Source organism: Liolophura sinensis, chromosome 6 (genome assembly GCF_032854445.1).
Source record: "Liolophura sinensis isolate JHLJ2023 chromosome 6, CUHK_Ljap_v2, whole genome shotgun sequence".
Taxonomy (NCBI): Eukaryota; Metazoa; Mollusca; class Polyplacophora; order Chitonida; family Chitonidae; genus Liolophura; species Liolophura sinensis.
This window is the reverse complement of record NC_088300.1, coordinates 6,288,082-6,315,989: the sequence shown is the minus strand read 5'-3', so window position 1 is coordinate 6,315,989 and position 27,908 is coordinate 6,288,082. Positions and strand designations below refer to the sequence as shown.

General features: G+C 40.0%; 1 protein-coding gene across 1 annotated transcript; it reads left to right on the top strand.

Moving 5' to 3' along the window:
* The first annotated feature begins 8 nt into the window (after positions 1 to 8).
* LOC135466788 (L-asparaginase-like) lies at positions 9 to 27,748 on the top strand. The gene is made up of 14 exons (XM_064744473.1): positions 9 to 393; positions 4,936 to 5,062; positions 6,744 to 6,855; positions 8,542 to 8,667; positions 11,479 to 11,562; positions 13,394 to 13,520; positions 15,460 to 15,572; positions 19,013 to 19,198; positions 19,542 to 19,655; positions 20,093 to 20,209; positions 20,427 to 20,522; positions 21,362 to 21,608; positions 21,980 to 22,078; positions 22,496 to 27,748. Exons 1-12 carry the CDS (start codon positions 141 to 143, stop codon positions 21,590 to 21,592), a joined length of 1,686 nt encoding a protein of 561 aa, XP_064600543.1. The 5' UTR covers positions 9 to 140; the 3' UTR covers positions 21,593 to 21,608; positions 21,980 to 22,078; positions 22,496 to 27,748.
* Positions 27,749 to 27,908: the final 160 nt, after the last annotated feature.

Sequence of the window (27,908 nt, the reverse complement as noted above, 5' to 3'; positions counted from 1 at the left end):
GACATAAACATTGGCAGACGGCTTTCTACGACCACGCTGCATCAGTCACCAACGGTGTCCTTACCTTTGACAGGGTTTTGTTTTAAACTGAAGTGAAAGATCGCGAGACATACAGTAGATAGGTTCAGACTGGGCTATCTATGGCTTCAGCTCGTCGTCATTCACACGCACTGGAGCAGTCGCCGTCGTTGGAATTTGAAGATCCATCCTACCGCGAGAAGGTTTTGAAGACATTCCCAGCAAGTGATGACGGGCAGACGTCACCCACGTTACCGGCCTCCCCTAGAACTGTAGGGAGCCTTGAACATCCAGGATTGGAAGATCCGCCCGATGAACACAACGTCTTAGTTCTGTACACAGGCGGGACGATTGGAATGAAGGCAGGCAAAGGAGGTACGTTTGATTGCAACATGAGCTCTAGACCTGTATCTGGAGTAGCTTGAACATCTCTGTTGCACATCTCTATTATACATCTTTACATTTACTTCCAACCGAATGAATGTGAGAAATATAAGATATGGAGGTAGTAAATTTAATGTTGTTGATTTACTTTAATGTGGCTTAATTGGTGACTGAAAATATACATAGCTTTCAATCTATTGCACATATCATGGCGCAGATGTCTGCAGTATTGTTCATTACCCTGATAATTCCCTAATTGATTTGGTGCTTGATCAGTACTCTAATGAAGAGAATTGGAACCCAGCTGGCAGAAGGTGACCTAAAATGTTCCCAGCTCATTTTAATGAGGTCACAGTAAAGAAAGTACAACATCTCCGAATAAACTGGTATATGTATGGCAACATTATAGACATTGTGTACAGTCAGTTTTGTGATGTAATAATGGTTTGAGGTCCAGTTTCACACTAGCGCCACCTTGTGGTATTGAAAATATACCTCCTTCCCATTCACTGTATGCCATTCACAGCTCTCGGGGGCTATACTATTGTTGTCCTACCCTTTACGGCAGTACATAGCTCACTAAAGTATTAGGGCTGCACCATGTCCAAATCACTTACCTTTTGGTAAAGTTTCAAAATACATGCATGCAATTTATCGTGTCAGTCAGTCCAACATGTACCTGGTATATAAGAAGTAAAGGTACGAAACTCGTTATGATCAACACCTTACAATATCAGAGCAGCTGTCAATTTTAACGTCCATTCATTAATATAGATGTACCTGATTTGACCAAACTTTTCTCTTGGATATCCACTTTCAGATGGTAAAATCCAAAGCAAAGATCATCTTTCATAATTTCTTTGAGAGTAACCAAACACAATAGGAAAAACCATGTTGGAATTTTTGGTTTCCTTTTTTGACAAATGAAAAAGATTGAGATTTTGTAGAAATTAATTTTTAGAGAAAATTAATTTAGAAAGCTTGTATCAAAATCCCATTAAAAACGTAGGGTAGGGCACGTTATGGAGGGTATGTTACATGGGTGACACTGTACATAAATATCTGTAATGATGGCCGAAATGAAATCAGTATCTTGTTCTGATGAAGCTTCTGTCACCTGAACATTCTAACTCTTTGTATGGATCGATCTCCAAGGTCAAATTGTTTTTTGCCCGAGCTATTATTTGTCATATTTTGTAGGTTTTGTGAGATGCAGGTGTTTTATTTATATTTACATTTTTCTGATAGATACATTAAAGGGTATTGCTATAGGTCTATATGTATGGCATCTGTGTTTGAACGGGGTATTACTGAAGGTTTGGATGGAGGAGTTAGATTTGTACATGTACCATATATAGGCTAGATATTGACAAGCAGAGGTGCTGGAGACCTTGGGTCTGATACCCAAACTCCATTTATATGTAGAGCTGATATATTGGTAGTAGTCTTAGTATTGGTGACTGTTTGAATTAGGTGCCATAATATTAGTATTTTTTTTAGTGATTTACTATATTGGTTTTATAGTTAATTGTGCCAAGTTATGTTTATGTTCTTGTGCATGAAATATACAACATACATGGTGTATGGATACATGGGGTAAACTGTGTAGTGTTATAAATGTATATACATATATTTGTTGTAACCAGTATAGATGTATTGGCAGGGTAATACTTATAATTATTGCAGACATACAATGCATACATGTACATTGGCAGACAGCACTACAATGTAGATACATAAAATTTGCTTCCTGACTTCAGAAAATAATGCCCATAACTGATAATTGTATTGTGTACTGTAGTAATAATAGTTGCACAGTACAATGCTTTACTAGACAATGGGGTAGCATTTTTGTGCGTTAATCAATTATCTTTTTTATTACAGTTACATTACTGTTGTTGTACATATGTAGACTGAATATAACTTTCTAGTTTCTGGTAGACATAAAGTAAAATATTCCAGCTTTTCACATTATTTACAATAAGTTACAATGTTATTTACATGGCAGTTTTATCCTGTCCCAAACAGAGGCCCCTGTGTCCTGGTGGATAGCTGTCTAGCGCAGCACGATGACCCATGAACCTGTCAACAATGGGATTGCTGTGAGTTCAAGTCCAGCTCATGCTGACTTCCTCTCTTTTCGTATGTGGGAAGGTCTGCCAGCAACTTGCAAATGGTTGTGGGTTTTCCAGAAAAATATTTTTGAGTATGGTGTACCAAAAAAAAAAAAAAATCCGGTTGGTCACAGTCAGATATTGTTTGCTGTTTATTTCAAGGCTTACATGTAGATTTGGTGGTTTCTTGTAGTGTGACTGTACTCATTATGATAATTAGCACCAGTATGCTTCAGATGACAAGTATCATGTAGGCGTCATGTGAGATACATGTAGGGCAAGGGTTTGGGGTGTACATGATAAAAGTCACCTACAAGTAGCAGATGTATGGGATTCAAATGTACATGTATATGTAGAAGGATTGGCTAGTCATATTCATATCCTTCCTTGACAAAACATACCAGACATACATGTATTTTGGAAAATTCAATGTTAATGTGGCCACATCATATATTCTAAGCACTAGTTAAATGTAACTTACATATAACTTACATGTGGCACTCTTGATGCTTTATTTAACCCTTGAAATACATAAAAATGCATTTTATGTTTATATCAAGTGTGTGCCAAGTTAAGGCCCAGTGTGGTAAGATACACCTAATTTTACAGCCTTTACTGTACCTATGTATGGAATGGCCTGTAATTAACTGTAGACGTCAAGTGAAAAACTGCAACAAATTTAAGATACAGTATGGTTAGCAGTACATGTAATAATAAGGCACTGGTTTGATGTACAGGCTGAAGACAACGTCCATGTATCCTGTACAGTAATGCCTCTGGGTAGCTACATGTATATGTAGGTGTGCGTCAGCCGTGTCATGTTGACCTGGTAGCAATATACACTGCACCTTAATTGCTCAGTGGTGCTGCACATTTGTGTTAATGTCAGTTGGCACGTTGTCTAAAAATGATATACAGGTAATATTGGTAATGATTTCTAGTTGGATGTATCACAGAATTGCATACATGTACATGTCTGTCTGATAACATTACTGGGGTCTACCATACTGTGACGGCATGTAAGGTAAATGCCATTGATCTCGAGCTTTGGCAGGCATAACTGTGTACTGATATCGAATATAGTAGGGGTGGTGTGGAGGGGCTTCTCTTGTCTAGAGAGCAACCATTTTTGTTAGCAAGGCCTCTAACCCTTGCCGAATTGAAAATTTATATTATATTGTGCATGTGTCAATCTCAGCATAAAATGAATGTGTAGCTGAGATATGGCCACATCACAAAAGCCATTCATGTAAACCTTGAAGTGTTTCAGCCAGTGTTTCAGGTTTATGACCAGTGCTCCAGGTTTATGATGAGTGCTCCTGGTTTATGGCCAGTGCTTCAGATTTATGGCCAGTGTTCCAGGTGTATGGCTAGTGTTCCTGGTTCTTGGTTTAAGGTCAGTGCTCCAGGTTTGTGGCCAGTGCTCCAGGTTTATGGCTAGCGCTCCTGATTCTTGGTCAGTGCCCCAGGTTTATGGCCAGTGCTTCAGCTTTGTAGTCAGTGCTCAAGTTTTATGGCTCAATGTTCTATGTTTATGACAAGTGCTCCTTGTTTATGGCCAGTGCTCTAGGTTTATGGTCAGTGTGCCAGGTTTATGGCCAGTGCTTCAGGTTTATAGTCATTGCTCAAGGTTCATGGTCAGTGCTCAAGGTTCATGGTCAGTGCTCTAGGTTTATGGTCAGTGCTCCTGGTTCTTGGTCAGTGCTCCAGGTTTATGGCCAGTGCTTCAGCTTTGTAGTCAGTGCTCAAGTTTTATGGCTCAATGTTCTATGTTTATGACAAGTGCTCCTTGTTTATGGCCAGTGCTCTAGGTTTATGGCCATTGCTCATGGTTCACGGTCAGTGCTCCAGGGTTTATGGCCAATGCTCCAGGTTCATGGCCAGTGCTCAAGGTATATGGTTCCATGTTTATGGCAAGTGCTCCTGGTTTATGGTCAGTGCTCCAGTTTTTTGGCCAGAGCTCAGAGTTTATGGTTAATGTTCCATGTTTATGGCAAGAGCTTCTGGTTTATGGCCAGTGCTCCAGATTTATGGTTAGTGTTCCAGGTTAATGGCAAGTGCTTTAGATTTATAGTCATTGTTCCAGGTTTATGGCAAGTGCTCCTGGTTTATGGTCAGTGTTCCAGGTTTATGGCCAGTGCTCTAGGTTTGTGGCCAGTACTTCAGGTTTATGACGAAAGCTTCAGGTTTATGCTTAGAGTCTGGAAAGAAACTCCTAATAAATACTACAAGGCTCTGTTGTAGAGAGATGCAAACGTGCCACCTCCTGGTGAAGAACCTCACTCCTTCCCCCCGCCTTTCCGCCCTTACAGTGTAATGTCTCAGTCATTCAAAAACACCAATAAAAGTAAGTACACATACTGTACATATGATATAGGAGAAGTAACAGTATATAAGCTATGTGTATATTTTGTTGTAGGGTATGAACCTGAAGCTAACTACCTGCACTCTGAGCTATTCAATAGTCCCCTGTTTAATGACAGAACCTATGCTAAAGATCATAGCCTAGTGGATGAGGATGGTTTGTCTTCCACATTGTTCCTGCCGTAAGTTTTCTCCTCCTTCTTCTCACACTTTCTCTTCCTATCATAACTCTTCTTTCTCTGCCTACCATGTCTCCTCTGACTCCTTCTCACACCTTGTCTTCTTATCATAACTCTTCTTTCTCTACCTACCATATCTCCTCTGACTCCTTCTCACACTTTCTCTTCCTATCATAACTCTTCTCTTTCTACCTACCATATCTCCTCTGACTCCTTCTCACACCTTCTCTTCCTATCATAACTCTTCTCTCTCTACCTACCATGTCTCCTCTGACTCCTTCTCACACCTTGTCTTCTTATCATAACTCTTCTTTCTCTACCTACCATATCTCCTCTGACTCCTTCTCACACCTTCTCTTCCTATCATAACTCTTCTTTCTCTACCTACCATGTCTCCTCTGACTCCTTCTCATACCTTCTCTTCCTATCATAACTCTTCTCTCTCTACCTACCATATCTCCTCTGACTCCTTCTCACACCTTCTCTTCCTATCATAACTCTTCTCTCTCTACCTACCATATCTCCTCTGACTCCTTCTCACACCTTCTCTTCCTATCATAACTCTTCTCTCTCTACCTACCATGTCTCCTCTGACTCCTTCTCACACCTTCTCTTCCTATCATAACTCTTCTCTCTCTACCTACCATATCTCCTCTGACTTCTTCTCACACCTTCTCTTCCTATCATAACTCTTCTCTTTCTTCCTACCATGTCTCCTCTGACTCCTTGTCACACCTTCTCTTCCTTATCATAACTCTTCTCTTTCTACCTACCATATCTCCTCTGACTTCTTCTCACACCTTCTCTTCCTATCATAACTCTTCTCTTTCTACCTACCATGTCTCCTCTGACTCCTTCTCACACCTTCTCTTCCTATCATAACTCTTCTCTTTCTACCTACCATGTCTCCTCTGACTCCTTCTCACACCTTCTCTTCCTATCATAACTCTTCTTTCTCTACCTACCATATCTCCTCTGACTCCTTCTCACACCTTCTCTTCCTATCATAACTCTTCTTTCTCTACCTACCATATCTCCTCTGACTCCTTCTCACACCTTCTCTTCCTATCATAACCCTTCTACCTACCATGTCTCCTCTGACTCCTTCTCACACCTTCTCTTCCTATCATAACTCTTCTTTCTCTACCTACCATATCTCCTCTGACTCCTTCTCACACCTTCTCTTCCTATCATAACTCTTCTTTCTCTACCTACCATATCTCCTCTGACTCCTTCTCACACCTTCTCTTCCTATCATAACTCTTCTTTCTCTACCTACCATATCTCCTCTGACTCCTTCTCACACCTTCTCTTCCTATCATAACTCTTCTCTCTCTACCTACCATGTCTCCTCTGACTCCTTCTCACACCTTCTCTTCCTATCATAACTCTTCTCTTTCTACCTACCATGTCTCCTCTGACTCCTTCTCACACCTTCTCTTCCTATCATAGCTCTTCTCTCTCTCTACCTACAGTGTCTCCTCTGACATACTCTCCTTTCTTTTCCCTTCACATAAGTTGGTTAAGTCTTTTGTAGAAAAAAAAACACTTGAAAAATTAAATGAATAACTGTTTTTCAGTTAACTACCCTGGATTGGATGAGTCTTGTGTAATTGTACAGTGCCCTAGAGTATGCTATGTTGTCTGTCTATTCCTCTGATTTTACCTGTTTGTGTGTGTCCAGAGCAACTAAGGATGGTAACAGGATCTGTTATCAGATGTGGGAATATGAACCTCTATTGGACTCGTGTAACATGACCATGAAGGACTGGGTGAGGGTGGCCAATGATATACTGGTGAGTAGATTAATGCAGTTGTTGATTCAGACATTCCGTCAGTAGCTCTGTGACAGTTGCTGTTTACTGGATTAGTGAACACCAGATGTTCATTGTAAGTCAAGCACATGTACATCACAAACATGCCTTAAAAATGCTTGGATTCTTCACAATTGTGTGTGGAATTCTGTGTATAAAATTAGCATATTTATTGTATTTTTTGGATGCAAATGACATCATCATCATGCCAGGCCCTGGTGTGTACTCCTAACCTTTTTCTAGAGGAGTGATTACTGTAGCAGTATGGTGCAGTCCTGTATCAGTAAAACATTCGCAACATGTAGCGGGAGAAGGCTATACTACATACACACAGAGCTGTGCGCCTGGTGTCCAGTTTCTCCCCAGCTCTTGTTTGCTTCTCACACCTGCTATTTGAAGCCCTTTGTTATCACAAGGTAAGCCAGGACTGGCCATAGATGTGCCGTAGCTGGAGGTTTAACGTATCAAACATGTTAATATCGTCCCAGTATAACTCACCACATTCTTTTTTAAAAGTAGGTCAGTCTTTAAAATTAACTCCCTTCCAACTGGTCAGCAGAGAGGAAAAATAAATAAGCAGAGAAACCTGGCAGGGCTCATGCAAACTACGTCAACATAAAACACAGCATGATTGGTCAAAATCTTTAAATACCTGTACTTGTATTCTGAAATATTAAGATGTTTTTATCAGTTTAGTAACTAATTTTTTCTAAGGCCTCTTTTAAAACTTTCCTTCCCAAAACTGAAGTCAGTTCAAGTTCCTCAATAGATTATTCCACTCTTTTGCCATTAGTACGCTAAGTTAGCTGTATCACTTGACCAAAGTCTTGCTCTCTTATTTATTTATATTTTATTTGATTGGAGTTTAACACCATACTGAAGAGTTTATCACATGTTTGATGGGGGTCAGTTTTATCATGGGTGGTTGAGACCAGAGTGGCTGGGGTAAACCACTGACCATTTCCAATCCTCCTAGCCAGAAATATCAGCTTCAGCAAGAACTGGACTCTCAAAAATGCTACTTTGTTGATCAAGAGCTTCATACATGTAGCTGTAATCAGCATCTTAAACATGTGAGCCTGTGAGGTTCCCTACCTTAATTCTTATGTATTTTCAAGCCTACATGTATTTGTTTGGTTACAAACTGTTAAAATATACTCTGACTTTTCTACAAAGATATCTCATAACAATAACAGCCCTCCTAAGACAGTTAGATCACTTGTTTGAGACCCTCATAACAACATGATCTCCCATGAGACACTCATCATGACCTCCTTACTCCCATGAGACCCTTATAACATCATGACCTCCTCACTCCCATGAGACACTCATAACATCATGACCTCCTCACTCCCATGAGACCCTTATAACATCATGACCTCCTCACTCCCATGTCAGTGTTATCCCTACCAAACTGGTTGCCAAGGTGGTTATATACACTTAATGCTGGGTTTCATGCAAGCTGACCTAGGACCTTACTTCATAGAAGCACAAATCCCCACTGGTGTACAAGGAATTTCATTATTACCCAACGGTGTTCTACAGCAGTGTCGGTCATCACTAGTAACAGGTGGTCAGCAATACTGAAGTAAATCTGTAATATGGAGTCTGTTTATTAAATAATACTGTTTTATGTGTGTTGTTTTATGGTTTTTTTTTTTTTTTCAGAAACATTATGATCAGTATGACGGGTTTGTGATATTACATGGGACAGACACAATGGCTTACACTGCCTCAGCACTGTCGTTTATCTGTGAGAACCTGGGCAAACCTATCATACTAACTGGCTCACAGGTGAGTTAAATACCTGATGCTCAGTAAAATTTCATGGGGAAACCTATCATACTGACTGGCTCACAGGTGAGGTATAGACCAGACACAACAGTGACATTTCATAGGTGAGAATCTGGCCAAACCTATCATACTGACTGGCTCACAAGTGAGGTATAGACCAGACACATCAGTGACATTTCATAGGTGAGAATCTGGGCAAACCTATCATACTGACTGACTCACAGGTGAGGTATAGACCAGACACATCAGTGACATTTCATAGGCGAGAATCTGGCAAACCTATCATACTGACTGGCTCACAGGTGTGGTATAGACCAGACAGATCAGTGACATTTCATAGGTGAGAATCTGGCCAAACCTATCATACTGACTGGCTCACAAGTGAGGTATAGACCAGACACATCAGTGACATTTCATAGGTGAGAATGTGGCAAACCTATCATACTGACTGGTTCATAGGTGAGGTATAGACCAGACACATCAGTGAAATTTTATAGGTGATAACCTTGGCAAACCTATCACACTGACTGGCTCACAGGTGAGTTATAGACCAGACACATCAGTGAAATTTTATAGATGAGATTGTGGGCAAACCTATCACACTGACTGGCTTACAGGTGAGTTATAGACCAGACACATCAGTGACATTTTATAGATGAGAATCTGGCAAACCTGTCTTACTGACTGGCTCACAGGTGAGATATAGACCAGACACATCAGTGACATTTCATAGGTGAGAATCTGGGCAAACCTATCATACTGACTGACTCACAGGTGAGGTATAGACCAGACACATCAGTGACATTTCATAGGTGAGAATCTGGGCAAACCTATCATACTGACTGGTGAATCTGGCAAACCTATCATACTGACTGGCTCACAGGTGTGGTATAGACCAGACACATCAGTGACATTTCATAGGTGTGAATCTGGCAAACCTATCATACTGACTGGCTCACAGGTGTGGTATAGACCAGACATATCAGTGACATTTCATAGGTGTGAATCTGGCAAACCTATCATACTGACTGGCTCACAGGTGTGGTATAGACCAGACACAACAGTGACATTTCATAGATGAGAATCCGGGCAAACCTATCATACTGACTGGCTCAGAGGTGAGGTATAGACCAGACACAACAGTGACATTTTATAGATGAGATTGTGGGCAAACCCATCATACTGACTGGCTCACAGGTGTGGTATAGACCAGACACAACAGTGACATTTCATAGGTGAGAATCTGGGCAAACCTATCACACTGACTGGCTCACAAGTGAGGTATAGACCAGACACATCAGTGACATTTCTTCGGTGAGAATCTGGGAAAACCTATCATACTGACTGGCTCACATGTGAGGTATAGACCAGACACATCAGTGACATTTCTTCGGAGAGAATATGGGCAAACCTATCATACTGACTGGCTCACATGTGAGGTATAGACCAGACACATCAGTGAAGTTTTATAGATGAGATTGTGGGCAAACCTATCACACTGACTGGCTCACAGGTGAGGTATAGACCAGACATATCAGTGACATTTCATAGGTGAGAATCTGGGCAAAGCTATCACACTGACTGGCTCACAGGTGAGTTATAGACCAGACATATCAGTGACATTTCATAGGTGAGATTCTGGACAAACCTATCATACTGACTGGCTCACATGTGTGGTATAGACCAGACACATCAGTGACATTTCATAGATGAGAATCCGGGCAAACCTATCATACTGACTGGCTCACAGGTGTGGTATAGACCAGACACATCAGTGACATTTTATAGATGAGATTGTGGGCAAACCCATCACACTGACTGGCTTACAGGTGAGTTATAGACCAGACACATCAGTGACATTTCATAGGTGAGATTCTGGGCAAACCTATCACACTGACTGGGTCACAAGTGAGTTATAGACTTGATGCATCAGTGAAATTTCATAGGTGTGAATCTGGCAAACCTATCATACTGACTGGCTCACAGGTGTGGTATAGACCAGACACATCAGTGAAATTTTATAGATGAGATTCTGGGCAAACCTATCATACTGACTGACTCACAGGTGTGGTATAGTCCAGACACAACAGTGACATTTCATAGGTGTGAATCTGGCAAACCTATCGTACTGACTGACTCACAGGTGAGGTATAGACCAGACACATCAGTGAAATTTTATAGATGAGATTCTGGGCAAACCTATCACACTGACTGGCTTACAGGTGAGTTATAGACCAGACACATCAGTGACATTTCATAGGTGAGATTCTGGGCAAACCTATCACACTGACCAGCTCTGAGATCACATCTGTGAAATTTTATAGGTCAGAATCAGTGCAAGCTTGTGATACGGACATGGCATTTTCTACTTGTCAAAAGTTGTTTTCTGTACTGTATTGATGACATATCCCTTGTATTATTCTTCCATCCCTGTCGAGGGGTCTCTGACAAGATGTAACACGCCATTAGAAAATGAGGATGGATGTTCAAATTCAACTCTTGCTGCCTTTCTCTTGCTTTAAGGTTTGTCACATACATCTACATGACAAGATGACATTTTTATGGCCTGTTGCTCTTTTCCTCAAAATAACCTGATCTCTTCATATTCTTCATACATGTAACACCCTGTGAACCACCAAAGAAATTATTGTTTTTTGCTGTCAGGTAATGAGACAATGAACAGTTGATAAGCTAGCATTTCATTTGTATCTTAAATATTCAGAGAGGTGGTCTTTCTAGAGTTTGTGAAATCAGCATCCTCGTGTGTTTCTCTGCCATGGGTTCTGGCTCAAATGTCGATCTTTATTGTAGATTCCTATTTTTGAGTTGCGAAGTGATGGACGGGATAACTTCCTCTCTGCTCTTGTTATAGCCGGCCTGTACAGCATTCCAGAGGTAAGACTCTCATATTAGACGCCATAATTTAGGATCATTGCATCACACTAATGATACAATTTCCTGCTTTTCTTATAACCTTTAGAGCAGATACACTTTTCTTTGTTTCATTGGAGAGGCGGCATATCATGTAAGATGGCGCTGGCGCGAAACCAAACTTAGAGCCATGGTTACGCCAGAAAATGATTGTAGTGCATCGTATATATTGCTACAATGTATTATTTTCTACTGTAACGTTGTTCTGTGTCGCATGTATTTCACTGGGTACGAGGGACCATTTGCCAGCTATTCCGTTGTCATCGTTCTGGTTTTACTCTCTATGCTGTACGTCTGTCACACTGTCATCCCTGTTCTGGTTTTACTCTCTATGCTGTAGGTCTGTCACACTGTCGTTGCTGTTCTGGTTTTACTCTCTATGCTGTAGGTCTGTCACACTGTCGTTGCTGTTCTGGTTTTACTCTCTATGCTGTAGGTCTGTCACACTGTCGTCGCTGTTCTGGTTTTACTCTCTATGCTGTACATCTGTCACACTGTCGTCGCTGTTCTGGTTTTACTCTCTATGCTGTACGTCTTTCACACTGTCATCGCTGTTCTGGTTTTACTCTCTATGCTGTATGTCTTTCACACTGTCATTGCTGTTTTGGTTTTACTCTCTATGCTGTACATCTTTCACACTGTCATTGCTGTTTTGGATTTACTCTCTATGCTGTACGTCTGTCACACTGTCATCACTGTTCTGGTTTTAATCTCTATGGTGTACGTGTGTCACACTGTCGTCACAGTTCTGGTTTTACTCTCTACGCTGCACGTCTGTCACACTGTCCTGGTCATTCTGGTTTTACTTTCTGTGCTGTACGTCCATCACAAGTCCATTACCGAGAAGTATGCATCTTCTCTCTAGTTATTCTCCAATGCGCTTTACATTTGTCTTTGATATGTGACGAATTTGCGCAGCCATGTATTTTTCTCTGTTGTGTAGCAAATATTTGAGAAAAGGCTGATACATGATGAGTTCCAAACGCGGTTGTGTTGAAATAGACTGAAATTAATAAAATGAAATTACGACAACAGGAAGTTTTGTTAAAAGACATCAATGTCTTTGATTGTAATTGTTTTATAGTTGCTTGGAAATATAGAAATAGTCAATGGGTTCTTAACTGCATAGCCAAAATAATTAGCAAAATCGTAGTTTTTAAATACGGACTTTCAGTTTCAAGATGTGGCAAGGTCTTGTAGCAGTGTTTACATTTAGATTTTCCATGATTCAGTTCACAATTTCCACCCAAGAGGTTGGCATATTTCTCCACCAGGTGGCATGTACTGTGCCACGGACTAGCTATAGGGAAGTTGCATACTGTGCTTGTAGGTAATGAACTTATTGGATGTCAATAAAATGTCGTCAAGGCTCTACTGTCGGACATTTGACAAGTCTCCTTTTACTTTTACCTCAGACTTGGCTGCATTTTAATTGTTCATTCCTTTCTTAAGTAAGGCGTAAGTGTGTGTTGTAATGTGTTGGACAGAGTTCACGTCATTGTATGATTTAACAAGAAAAACTGTTTAGAGAGATGGAAGATGCATTGATTAAGACATAATACTGCTGTGTGCCCCTTATTCACTGAGAACGTTAAAACTTTCTGACCGAGACTTAAGTCTTGCACTTCTTGTGGAGAAAATGTACATGTGTATAACCCAGTGTCCACGTTAATGTGAAAAGGATTACATTACATACAAGTGAAAAAGAGTCACATTCTTGTTATATCCACTGTATGTGAGCTATTAACCCATAGCCTGTGTGTTTACTACCTTTACTAATTCTCTTTGTCAACAGGTCATGATCTGCTTCAATGACAAAGTCTATCGAGGAAATCGTGCCATCAAAACTGACAATTTGAGTTTCAATGCTTATGATTCTCCAAATGCTGCACCTTTAGTTCATTTAGATACAGCAATACATGGTGAGTTTGTACAGCAATACATCGGTGGGCTTGTTCAGCAATACATGGTAAGTTTGTATAGCAGTACACAGTGAGTCTGTATGGCAATACATGCTGAGTTTGTACAGCAATACATGGTAAGTTTGTACAGCAATATATGGTAAGTATGGTAAGTGTACAGCAGTACACAGTGAGTTTGTGCAGAAATAGACAGTGAGTTTGTGCAGCACAAGACAGTGAGGTTGTACAGCAATACACAGTGAGTTTGTACAGCAGTACATGGTGAGTTTGTACAGCAATACATGGTGGGTTTGTACAGCAATACACATTGAGTTTGTACATCAGTAGACAGTTTGTACAGCAATATAGAGTGAGTTTGTACAGCAATGTACAGTGAGTTTGCACTGCAATACATAGTGAGTTTGTACACCAATAGACAGTGAATTTGTACAGCAATACACAGTGAGTTTGTACAGCACTACATGGTGAGATTGTACAGTAGTACACGGTGAGTTTGTTCAGCAATACAGGGTGAGATTGTACAGCAATACACGGGGAGTTTGTACAGCAATACACGGGGAGTTTGTACAGCAATACATGGGGAGTTTGTACAGCAATACATGGTGAGTTTGTACAGCAATACATAGGGAGTTTGTCCAGCAATACACAGGGAGTTTGTACAGCAATACACAGTGAGTTTGTACAGCAATACATGGTGAGTTTATACAGCAATACATGGTGAGTTTGTCCAGCAATACACAGTGAGTTTGTACAGCAATACACGGGGAGTATGTACAGCAATACATGGGGAGTTTGTACTGCAATACATGATGAGGTTGAACAGGAATACATGGTGAGTTTGTATAGCAATATATGGTGAAGTTGTATGGCAATACATGGTGAGATTGTACAGCGGTACACGTTGAGTTTGTACAGCAATACACAGTGAGTTTGTACAGCAGTACACAGTGAGTTTGTACAGCAGTACACAGTGAGTTTGTACAGCAATACACAGTGAGTTTGTACAGCTAAGCGCCTGGAGTTTTATGGCAATATCAGCATGTACATGGTCAAATTGGTAAGTTCCTAACTTCCTATAGAATTTAAATTAATTTCCGCAGTGTGTATGGTATGTATTATATGTACATATAACAGTACAGAAGGATTACCAAAAGTACTTCTCAACCTACTTCTACTGCAAGTAGTAGTGAATGACAGTAAGACTTAATAACATTATAGAATGATGGGGAAAAAGAGTTTGAGGTGATGGGCCATTACAACATATCCGTCACTATTATCTGAAAACTCCACAGTGCAGATCAGAAAATGTTAACTTTGTGTATCTTGGATAAATGGACTATCTTTTCCTGCATCCTTCTCCACTATTCTGGAATGCTAACAGTGGTTTATGTCAACAAATTGAATACCTGTGGTTGTGCCCAGTGAGCTTTAGAACAATTTCCTCAGCTGGATATACAAACTGATCTTGAAGACATCACTACGTGATGTGCCTGAGCTTTATTTTTTAAGTTTTTTTTTAAGTCCATACCCTATTTCTTCTAAAATTTTGGGACACTTTGTCTGCTCATTTTATGTATGTAATGCAATATATATTTAATCCTAGCAGGAATATTGAGGTTTTTTTTCTTGCATGGTTAGACCATCTAATGAACAACATACTCATATCTTTACTTTTCCAAAAGGCTGGCAAAGAAATGTGATATTCTACAACTAATATTTATCCCAAATTTAAGAAGAATTAGCGTAATCACATTAGAACTACGTGACAGTTTGGTCAATGGTTTGTTTCATAAATATGAGTTAATTATGTGTCTGGAGTCTGTAACATAAAGTATGAAGGCCAGTATTTTTGCTCATTATCAGAGTTTGACATTTTGTGTGAACAGTAATTAAAATCTTTCTTTTCATGTTCTAAGTTGTTTCTTTCCTCATTTTCCAGTGGACTGGGCGGCTGTGTTCAGGAGTGGGGGTACAGAGAAATTCCGTGTTCACGCAAACATGTGTCAGAATGTTGGTGTGTTAAGGCTATTCCCAAGTATCTCTGAGCAAATGGTAGGTAGCTTTCTGATTTGGATTTATTTGCTTATTTATTACTTAATCCATTTGGTTGATGTTTTAGCTCACGATCATAGTTGTGACAGTATAATAATTTTGGTCTTTTCTTCTTGATTTAATGGCATGATTTTAGCACTATATTTTTAGAGGATAGTATTTGTATGACATTGTTAATCCTTCTACTTTATTTTCGTTTAGATTTATTTATTTGATTTATTTATTTGATTGGTATTTTGCCCCGTACTCAAGAATGTTTCACTTATTTGACGGCAGCCAGCATTATAGTGGGTGGAAACAGGGAAGAGTCTGGGGGAAACCCACGACCATCCACAGGTTGCTGGAAGACCTTCCCACGTACAGCCGGAGAGGAAGCCAGCATGAGCTCGGCTTGAACTCACAGCAACTGCATTGGTGAGGGACATTGAGTCATTAGGCTGTGCTGAAACCAACTGAGCCACAGAGGCCCCCTTTTGGTTTAGAGGTCAATAGTTAAATGTACTTCTATCCCATGACTTGAGCATTATGCAGTTTTACAAAGTACTCAATCAGGCCAGCTATCGGTATTCTTAGAATGCCTTGTTTTTTGTGACCTACCCAAAAATATTTAACTGACGAAAGACTATGAAATTTCGTTGTTGAATGAACAAGGCTAAAAGCACACTTGTTCTCAAAGCACATTTCTGATACTGCATGTTTCACCTGTGGACATCACACCAAAGATAGCTTACATCTCTTTCATAAGTGTTGGATATAGGCAGCATGTAGATTAGACATTTTCGGACCTACAGAGACTAATCCACTTGTGAGAAGCCTTCTTATAGTAATTATGTGTTATCAATATATGGAAACCTTCCAATGTTTGATAATGTACAAGACAGTATTCTTGCATGGAAAAAATGTAATTAAAAAAATAAAATTAAAATGACTTGTTCTGGTGGCATAACACCCTTCATTGCCTCACAAACCTGGACCTGGTACACTGCTGTATTCAAATATCTTTGTACTTGCTTGCAATTGTACTTGTGTGAGTGGGTGTGTGCCCGCATATGTATATTTAGAAATATATATAAGCCAGAAACATAGTTTAAATCAGTCAGTTTGTATTTAGTGTTTGTTGTGAACAGTATGGTATGCGGAGAGACATTTATTCAGGCTGTTTGTCAATTCAGATCATTTGTTTGAATAAAATATTATTTAATGCCATCTGTTCATTGTAGCTATTAGCCTTCAGGCGCTATGAGGTCACAGGCTCAAATAAAGCATTCACAGGCTCTTCTACAGCTTCTAGACAGGTTTGCCAGCAATCTGCCAAAGGCTGTTGGTTTATTCCAGACACTCCAGTTTCCTCCACCTGTAAATCTGATTGCACTTGTATGAAAAAATAACAGAAAACTTGGAAAAGCTCGTGGAGGTAGTATTACAAATACAAACACAATACAAATATTGTATTTGAGTTTACATATACAATATACATGTAGTGTTGTGCTTACCTGTATAAATTTATTATTTATCACCTGTAGATTTCAATTCTATTTACTATTGTGACTTAAACTGTTGGTGTAAAATGTCTGGTGTCAGTGTACTGTGACTGGGTGGTGTGGCGTGTCTGGAGTCAGTGTACTGTGACTGGGTGGGTGTTGTGTCCTGGTGTTGGTGTACTGTGACTGAGTGGGTGTTTGTGTCTGGTGTTGGTGTACTTTGACTGGGTGGGTGTTGTGTCTGGTGTCGGTGTACTGTGACTGAGTGGGTGTTGTGTTTGGTGTCGGTGTACTGTGACTGGGTGGGGTGTTGTGCCTGGTGTCAGTGTACATTGACTGAGTGGGTGTTGTGTTTGGAGTGAGTGTACTGTGACTGGGTGGGTGTTGTGTCTGGTGTAAGTGTACTGTGACTGGGTGGGGTGTTGTGTCTGGTGTTGGTGTACTGTGACTGAGTGGCTGTTGTGTCTGGTGTCAGTGTACTGTGACTGGGTGGGGTTGTGTCTGGTGTCAGTGTACTGTGACTGGGTGGGGTGTTGTGCCTGGTGTTGGTGTAGTGTGATTGGGTGGTGTTGTGTCTAATGTCAGTGTACTTTGACTGAGTGGGGTGTTTGGTGTTGGTGTACTTTGACTGGGTGGGTGTTGTGTCTGGTGTCAGTGTACTGTGACTGGGTGAGTGTTGTGTCTGGTGTTGGTGTACTTTGACTGGGTGGTGTTGTGTCTGAAGTCAGTATACTGTGACTGGTGGGGTGTTGTGTCTGGTCTCAGTGTACTGTGACCGGGTGGTGTTGTGTCTGGTGTCAGAGTACTTTGACTGGGTGGTGTGGCAGTGTACTGTGACTGGGTTGGGTGTTTTGTCTGGGTCGGTGTACTTTGACTGGGTGGGGGTGTCGTGTCTGGTCTCAGTGTACTGTGATCGGGTGGTGTTGTGTCTGGGGTTAGTGTACTGTGACTGGGTGGGGTGTTGTGTCTGGTGTCAGTGTACTGAGACTGGGTGGGGTTGTGTCTGGTGTCAGTGTACTTTGACTGGGTGGGGTGTCATGTCTGGAGTCAATGTACTGTGGCTGGGTGGTGTGTTGTGTCTGGTGTCTGTTTACTGTGACTGGGTGGTGTTGTGTCTGGAGTCAGTGTACTGTGACTGGGTGGGGTGTTGTCTCTGGTGTCGGTGTACTTTGACTGGGTGGGGTGTCATGTCTGGTGTCAGTGTACTGTGACTGGGTGGGGTGTTCGTGTCTGGTGTCAGTGTACTTTGACTGGGTGGGGTGTTGTGTCTTGTGTCGGTGTATTTTGACTGAGTGAAGTGTTGTGTCTGGTGTCAGTGTACTTTGACTGGGTGGTGTGGCGTGCCTGGAGTCAGTGTACTTTCACTGGGTGGTGTGGCGTGCCTGGAGTCAGTGTACTTTGACTGGGTGGTGTGTTGTGTCTGGTGTCAGTGTACTGTGACTGGGTGGGGTTGTGTCTGATGTCAGTGTACTTTGACTGGGTGTTGTGCCTGGTGTCAGTGTACGGTGGGGTGTTGTGTCTGGTGTCAGTGTACTTTGACTGGGTGGTGTTGCCTGTCTGGTGTCAGTGTACTGTGACTGGGTGGTGTGTTGTGTCTGATGTCAGTGTACTGTGAATGGGTGGGGTGTAGTGTCTGGTGTAGGTGCACATTGACTGGGTTGGGTTGTGTCTGGTGTCAGTGTACTGAGACTGGGTGGGGTGTTGTGTCTGGTGTCGGTGTACTTTGACTGGGTGGGGTTGTGTCTGGTGTCAGTGTACTGTGACTGGGTGGGGTAAAATACAGTTGAAAGCAATGTTAAATCAAACATTTCTTCTGTACTGAAGTGTTATCTGTTACATATTTTCATGGTACTTATTTATCCTGGATACTTTTTTGGCAGATTACGATTGCAGTAGAAAACTGTATTTAGCACACTGCTCACTCCATGCCACAGTAACATGCTCTGTTTTTTTTTTCAGGTACGAGCCTTCCTGCGGCCTCCAATCCAGGGCGTGGTGTTACAGACATATGGGGCAGGCAATGCGCCTCATCAGAGGAAGGACCTCATGAAGCTGTTTAAGGATGCCTCGGCTTGGGGTGTACTCATTGTGAACATAAGTCAGTGTAACCGGGGCACTGTACAGATGTCATATGCTACAGGACAGGTAGATTATCACCATCATTTTTCCTAGGGAGATCAGCTAATGCAAAACAAATTTTCCTTGAGTCCCTTAAAAATACGCTCATTCACATAAAAACTTACATGTATGTATCTCGTACATGCCCTAAAAAGTTCATTGTAGGTGGCAAGAAAAGGTCATGAACTATTAGTTTTGATGCTGGAACTGCCAGCTTGAAGTTTTCCATTAGGATATCATTCTTATGTTATAAGCATACTTCAAAGCAGTATATAAATATTCATACAGATGTAGGTGATAAAAGTGATAAAAACTTACCATGTATAGTTATCCTGCAGGCGGAGTATAATTGTTCTCTTCTGCCCCTCAGGCATTGCAGGATGCTGGTGTGATCCCCGGGGGAGACATGACCACGGAGGCAGCCTTGACCAAGCTCAGCTATGTGTTAGGCAAGAATAACTGGAGTTTAGAGAAGAAACGAGCAGTGAGTACTTGTGACACAAGCCATCAGCTCTTTGTATGATGTAGTTTTGAATTTGAGTCGAAGTGTGAATGAAAGTTAGATGCCCTGTGTGACGAGTTCACATCTGATTCTACCCGATGCTTTCTCTAGTTTTAAGTTAGTTCTGTGTTCCAAGACAATGATTGAAATATAGAACAAAAAACAAACAAACAAAAAACAAATGACCAAAAAAAAGTCATGCCTGTAATTGAATATAATTTACTGCATACAACTGAATATATGACTGGCTATTTAACCTGTGTGTACAAGTGTGATTGTACCTAGTGGTTTCACTGATTTGTAGGTAATTAGGTCGTACCTATTAACCGGAATACCTAATGATTACAGTGTTGTAGTATGTCAACCAAAATGCCCTGTCTGTCTTTCCCATCCTGACATATTTTATGTTTTCTTCAAAGAAAATGAGCAGGAATTTACGTGGTGAGATGAAAGTGGTGATGAAGCCCAACATATCTCTGAGGGACTTTGAACTTCTGGAGAGTGTGGCCAGTGCGATGAGTCTCAGTACATCAGAGGTAAGTCTGTGTCAAATGCATCAGAGGTTAGCTACTGTCAAGTATGTCAGGTGTTCGTCACTATCAAGTACATCAGAAGTTTCTCAGTGTAAGGTATATTGCAAAGTGGCCTGCAGTGTATTTTTGAGAAATCACATTACACAAATATTTCTTCCACGTTTGTCATGTGGAAATTATGTGATTCTAAAATGATGGTTCATGTTTATAAATTTGGCAGGAGATTATCCAGCTCCGGGATGCAATCTACCCCACATTGTTCTGTGCTGCAGCTCAGGCTGGAGACGAGCAAACCTTGGAGAAGCTCAGACAGAGTGTGAGTTATCTCCCTTTTTCAGTTCTCTACTCATGGCCTAATCATTGATATATGTATGTTATATGAAATTTAATACCATGCTACATGTACAGAGTGTGAGTTGTCTCAGATGTTTTACACATTATGACATATAGGTACATGTACATATAACTGAGTGAAAACTGAGTTATAACAGGTTAGGTACGGTGCATAGAAATGCACTTTGACATTTTAATATAGGCTCCATGAAGAAAGAGGTCACCAGTTTAAATCCGCTCTTTCTGCTTGGGCTGTGGCTGTGAGTTAGGAGGTTTGTCAGGTGGTTAGTTTGGGTGCTCTGGTTCCTTCACCCATAAACATGACCTTCGTCATCTACATGAAAAAATTCTTCACAATAATATTACACAGTGGTCTAATAAGCAAAGAAATAAGTACTTTATCTGGCACATATTCTTTGTTACAGGTATGTTTAATATAGGTATAAACAAAACATGTTTCTGTACAAATCTGAACTTTGTGTATACTGAAGAGAAGGAGTTACCTCATGCGATTTACCTAGATAATGCACCTCCAGTGTACGGCTTTGCCCTTGCCACAGTATAATTGACCAATCACCATTGTCAGAATAATCTGACTGACTACAACGGCCAATCAGAATACTACATCGGTCAATTAGAACACTTGATATTTGATGACAAGGCTTTTTACCCTCACGAGGTATTTAAGCCTGTCAAGAGAACACATTGGAATGTAAACACATGTGGTGTGGTTTGTTACTGTTCATGCGTTGATTGGTCAGTATGACCAGACTGGGCATGTCTGTTATCACATGTATGTGAACATGTATGCTGTGTTTTCAGGGTATTAATATATCAGCAGCTGATTATGACAAGAGGACTGCCCTGCACGTGGCTGCTAGTGAGGGTCACATCCGAGTGGTCCAGTACCTTCTGCACCATGGTGCCTCTGTACATGTGCGCGATCGCGAGGGCAAGACAGCCCTCACAGACGCCATTCATGGCACCCACCTGGATGTGATACGCCTGCTGATACAAACAGGCGCTGCCATAACCACTCCTCTGTCCGGCTAGCCATGGACCTCTGCTGGTAGGATTCAGCTATCTCAAGCCCTCTCCTAGGCAATCTCTGAGTCAGGAATGAAGTCATTTTTCTGGTTAAATCTCTGATGTTATGGTGATATGTATGTTGATTACCAAATATAACTTAGATACATACTGTATTTCCTCTAAAAATTCCCCTAAAACAGTGCATTTTAAATGAAAATAAAGGTTATGAAATATTATATTTTGGTGATGAACCTTATCTTGCCCTCCCTCTGAACAATCCCTAAAGCACATTTCTTTTTGGATGAATAGAATCCTCAGAATCCAGCAGTTTTAAAATAGTCATGTTGAAATTTTGGGTCAAATACAGCACCGAAGAAAAGTTAACTTGATGTGTTAATACCCTGTTGACAGTGCTGCATCCATGAACAATGTACAGTTATTGAGGCGTGGAGTGTGGCTGGGGCAGATTTGAATTCAGCGGACTATGACATGAGGACTCCATTACATGTGGTGAGGGAAAGCGACAGGGGTCACATATATACACGTTTTAGTAAACAAGTTTTATTGACAAGATATATTCCTGCATTAAGTTTTCAAACTAATTACCTGTGGGTTCCAAGCTAAAACTTTACATAGGCCCACAAAACATATCCATTCATGAATGAAGTCACCTGTTTGAATCCAGCTCTCGCTGATGTGGCTGTAACTTTAAGTCACCAGGTTGGCCAGGTAGCTGGTAAAGGGCCATGTTTTTTTACCTCGTTTCCTCTCACTTCCATCACCAATAAACACTGTATCCATGCTACATGTGATTACATGTATGTGATGTATAATTGCGTTGATGTGTGATTGTTTCATGTGTAATTGTTTTGATGTCCATTTGTTTTGACGAGACTTTGTTTTGACATATATTTGTTCCTGGTGCAGGCTGTCTGTTCTAATCACCCGGATGTTGTGGAGTTCCTCATGCAGAAGGGCGTACACACAGACAAACAAGACATCTTTGGTAATACGGCGGCAGAGCAGGCTCGCTCGAGACCACTCATGAGAGAAATACTGGAAAAGTATGGGGCTAAGGTGGACTGATCTGACAATGTAAAGTGTGGGTTAAACAGTGTGGTTGTGGATGAATATGTGAGTATGATATGTGTACTGCTCAGTTATCTTAGGCAGTGTGGTGTAGAATAGAGAGAGAGTAAAGGTGTGATATCAAGAGACTGTACATGTATTGCAGAATAGAGAGAGAGTAAACGTCTGATATCAGGTGACTGTACATGTGGTGTAGAATAGAGAGAGAGTAAGGGTGTGATATCAAGTGACTGTACATGTGGTTTAGAATAGAGACAGTAAAAGTCTGATATCAGGTAAATGAACTGGTAGTTAGCACACCGGGAAAGTATGAAAATTGTAAACTTGAGGTTTTCTCCTTTGAAACTAGACAATGTTGTGATATCACAAAGTGTTTGAAACTTTTACTGTAACATTCATGCATGTTATTGGTAATGCTTTTGTTGTATGCATTCACTGTGGTGTGGTAATGCCCGCATAAACTATATGTGACCACTGAGAGTTCACTGGCTTGCTGCCCAGGCATGCCGAATACATTAGCGTAATCCAGGTCAAATTAAGTGCTATTCCAAGTTTTTAAGAAAAATTTTGTGAAACAAACATAACTGCACATAGACGGCTGTAACAAGAAAATGTGGTAAGGAAGTATCTGTTATGTCTGAAAGAGTTTAAGATTTTACACCATGGTATAAATACAGTTAGTAGAAGATGTCTAATTTGTGAAATACAGCTTTTGCCTATTTTGCATTATTTATCGTTCTTCCATAATAAGGTGAAAAGGAACAGTTGTATTCCAGAGCCTTCTTTGAATACATAATAATGGTGATTGTATACACTTCACAAGTTGCAGTTATCTGAGTGGCTAGTTATTACTGTTATTACTGTTAGTAGTCATTCGGGAATAGGCCTTCTTCATATTTTTTGTATACCCAAAATATGATGTCATTAATGTATGCAGATAATATCCATGTCTGCTATCTGAACTCGTTGAATGGTTGACGTTGTGACCCTGCAGAATGCCATGTTTCCTTCCAAACAAAATTGGACGTATAGCCTTGCATGTTATATCAGCCTTATCCTCATTTGTATGGCAGCTTTTGACTGAACAGAAAATGACCATTATTAAAGCGATCACTGCATGTGGGATGATAATCATCAAAAACAAGTGAAGATGTGCCAAACTAAAGAGAATAGGTACTAGTGTTGCTTGACCTTCATGAGGACAAGGTACATGAACGTGTACAGTAGGATCACATCAGTGTCATTTTCAAGATTCTGTCAATACTGGACCCGGTTAATAGTTTATTTATTGACCTTAACCCATATTTGGTGGAAAGAATTCCTGTTTTTTTTTTCTCTGTAATTTGTACCCATTGTTGCTCTCGTGGCAGTTAGGAAAAGAGTTTCATTAGCCTGTAAATCTACTGTTTAGAAACTCACTAACGGTTTGGGGAAAATTTACCTGTAGGCAGCATTTTATTTTATCAAGATCTCCTGATTTTATGTCTCAAAATGACCCATCTGTTTTATGCATATTTTCCATATAGTGCTCAGTAATTGAACTATGAACTTACACACCTCTCAAGAAGAAGGCTAGCATTTTTTTTGGAGAGGGAGGAGGTGGTGTGCTCTGTGGCCTAGTGGTTATCATGGTAGCACAGCACAGTGACTCTGGAGCCTCTCACCAATGCTGTCGCTGTCAGTTCATGCTGGCTTTATCTTTGGCCGTATGTTGGAAAGGTCTGCAAATAACCTGCTTCCTCCCTGGCTCTGCCTGGTTTCCCCCCACCATAATGCTTGCTGTCGTTTTATAAGTGAAATACTCATATAATAAAACACAATTGTATTTTATACGTTATATGTCAGGGCACATTCGAAACTGCATAGTAAGAAGTATGAAACAATATGTTTCATGTATCTTTTTAGATGTGGTATAATATTGACCATAAGTGATGATGCTGTGTGAGGTGGTACTATGTAATAGTAAGTGTATGAATGGGTCTAGTTTATGCTTTTGTTTGTTGGTTTAAAGGATTAAGTGTCCAGATTTAGCTTATGGTCATAATTACAAAGATAATAACCCGCTTCAAACAGTATGTCATGGGTAGGGCTTCTGAAAACTGCAGCAATGACTTCAAAATAAACTGAAAAACAGGTTTGTTCAAATTGAGACGGCATTATATTTGGTTCTGTATACGAATACAATTTCTCAGGCTAAAAGGCAAATGGGCCTTCTTGTAGTCAGCTGTGACACCATTGTTGAACCAGCTAGGACAGTAATATAGTTGTTTTTTTGTGGATTGCATTTCTGAGAAACCCTTCCTATAATATACTGTTTTAATCTCTGTAATTAGAACCATAAGATAAATCTGGACTCCGATCCTTTAAGTGGACTGTCTCTGTCTATAACTGACAGAAGAGATATGGAAGATTGGGGAGCATTCAGCTTCAGTCCCTCTTAGAGAGGGTTCCGTCACTTTTTGTGTACCTATTGTTGAAGTGCTGTATAAATAAAAAAAAAAATCTCAAAATGAAACTATTTATTCAGTATACAAATTGAATGATATTTATATTTGTCATTCACCATGTTACAGTAGATCTCAGTATTTGTTTTCTAGGTTTTACTGTATGCATCTGTAATATGGATATAGCCAATCTAAGTTTGTTTTTGTGGTTATTTGACCTCATAATTTAGACTGTTTGTGACCAAAGACTTTACATGTTTACCCCGCTGTGTTGTGTTATATCGAACAAAATCTGTTTTGCTAGAACACTGGCCCAGCTTTTAAAACATGAAAACAATAAATTCTCTGTTAGATATAGAGATGCAGTTGTGCATATGGTTTAAATCATGATGTCCAAACAATTTTTTATCTGAGAAAAAAAAAAGAACAAACAACACAGCATTTACATGTGTATGCTAATGTTGGCAGTATTTATTATAAAGGTATGATAGTTTGCTGTGCCATAGTTAGCCAGAATACTTCGGGTGTAATACATGAATTAGATCAAACAGGAAGTTCCAACAGTTGAACATTATTTCTGTTCCTGGAAATCCATGCTGCTTGTAACACCCTTGTGTCCTTTTTTTTAAATTATTTTTTTATTTGTTTCTGGGCCATGTAGGAAATATTTTATTTGGTTTTATTGTACATTATTAAGCTTATTATTATTATTAAGGAGAAATTGTACTGGATTGTGTGGAAAGTGAAGATGTTAGTGATACATGTACATGTATACAAGTTTTCTTTTGTCAAAATTTGCTATGCACATATTTTATGGTATAATATGATGCTGAAATAATGTACAAGTATATGGCAATGGACACTGCCAGACAAAGCTGCTCAAAAGTAGGTATATATGTTGAGATATGAGATTTCTGTGCAAATTAATATATGTTGTAAAGCATATGATGAGCAAAGGAATGCACTTTTTGCTGCTCTCAACTTGTATTGAGGTAATGAATGCACTTCATGCTGGTCTCAGCATATATTGAACTAATCACTGCACTCCATACTGCTCTCAACGTGTATTGAGGTAATGAATGCACTTCATGCTGCTCTCAGCATATATTGAACTAATGAATGCACTCCATGCTGCTCTCAGCATGTATTGAGCTCATGATTGCACTTCATGCTGCTCTCAGTGTGTGTTGAGCTAATGAATGCACTTCATGCAGCTGTCAGCTTGGATTGAGCTAATGAATGCACTCCATACTGCTCTCAACGTGTATTGAGGTAATGAATGCACTCCATGCTGCTCAGTGTGTATTGAGCTAATGAATGCACTTCTTGCTGCTCTCAGTGTGTATTGGGCTAATGAATGCACTTCATGCTGCTCTCAGCTTGTATTGAGCTAATGAATGCACTGTATACTGCACTCAGCATATGCTGAGCAAATCAATTCACTATGATTAGTGACCACAAATATAACATCTAATGTGTGTTAAGCAAATTAACTTACAATATTAATATGCATATTTTGCTTGTTAAGCAAATATAGGTACAAATGTACTCCACATTGCACATGTGCTGGAGCAGCAGGATTTTCCATTTGGGCCCATGTGTACATGCACGCTACATTGGTGTACTTTGTTGTCTGATAGTGATTGTGCTGACACAGACTGTTCAAACTGCACTTTTCTTCTGTGCATACAACAGGGGAGGGGCGTAAATCCAAAATGAGTTATAGAAATGTTTATCTCAAATATACAGACAAATACAAATGCTATTTCGCCTTTAAACCATGCATGCAGATTATTTTTTTTGTAAAGTACCTAAACTGTACATAAAAATTTTAATCTGTTCAGGTCATGTACACCATTTCTTCTTAGGATGTCTTACTACCATATTCCTCTCTAGGTGATGTGTCAAAATGTCCCTACATAAATGCTGCAAGGAAATAATTTTCTTAACTATTTTATACTGAGAAACTTCCTGCATTAATGTTGCATGAGAAACTTCCTGCATAAATGTTGTATGAGAAACTTCCTGGATAAATGTTGTATGAGAAACTTCCTGGATAAATGTTGTATGAGAAACTTCCTGCATAAATGCTGTATAAATAGAGACACCTGTATAAATGTTGTAAAAGGTTCTTGGAGAAATGCGCTTGTAAAATGGTGTATAGGAATTTTCCTGTGTAAATGCTTTATAGGGATGCTCCGATAATGAACAGCATATCGCAAAATGATGGATAAAATGCTGTTCGTACATGCAGCAACATAATGATGAGAATATTCCTGTTACATGCTCCACTGTGGTCTGTTTTTCCCTGGAATCCTGTTACCCAGGGACTTCTAGTTTCATGCCAGAATTTTTACAGCTTTCATTTTGCCTGCATAAACAAAAAATTGAAGAACTGTTTGCCGTGGTATATGCCTCACATTTGTGTTTGGAAAACATCATTGGTTTAATTTTTCTATGGTTTGACAACTAACAGTTCTTGGCAGTGACACAATACACATGTGCATGTATTATTTAAAATGTGATGTAGTGTGTTATGTATAGCTCATAATACCGAGCTATTCCAGAATACAGACATGTTAAAGTCGTGGCTGGACCAATTCTGTGTTAAAATGCTATTCTGCCAATAAAGTTCATTTAACTTGAGCTTAAATGAACTGGATTTTACTTATTTTTCCAACCAGCAGTGTGGAAAATGAATTTAGTATAAGTACGCGTTTAATAGCCATTAGGATTCTGCAGATCATCCATCCACCAAGACATGGTGTACTGATATGATTGGTGTTTAACACCATAATCAGGAATTT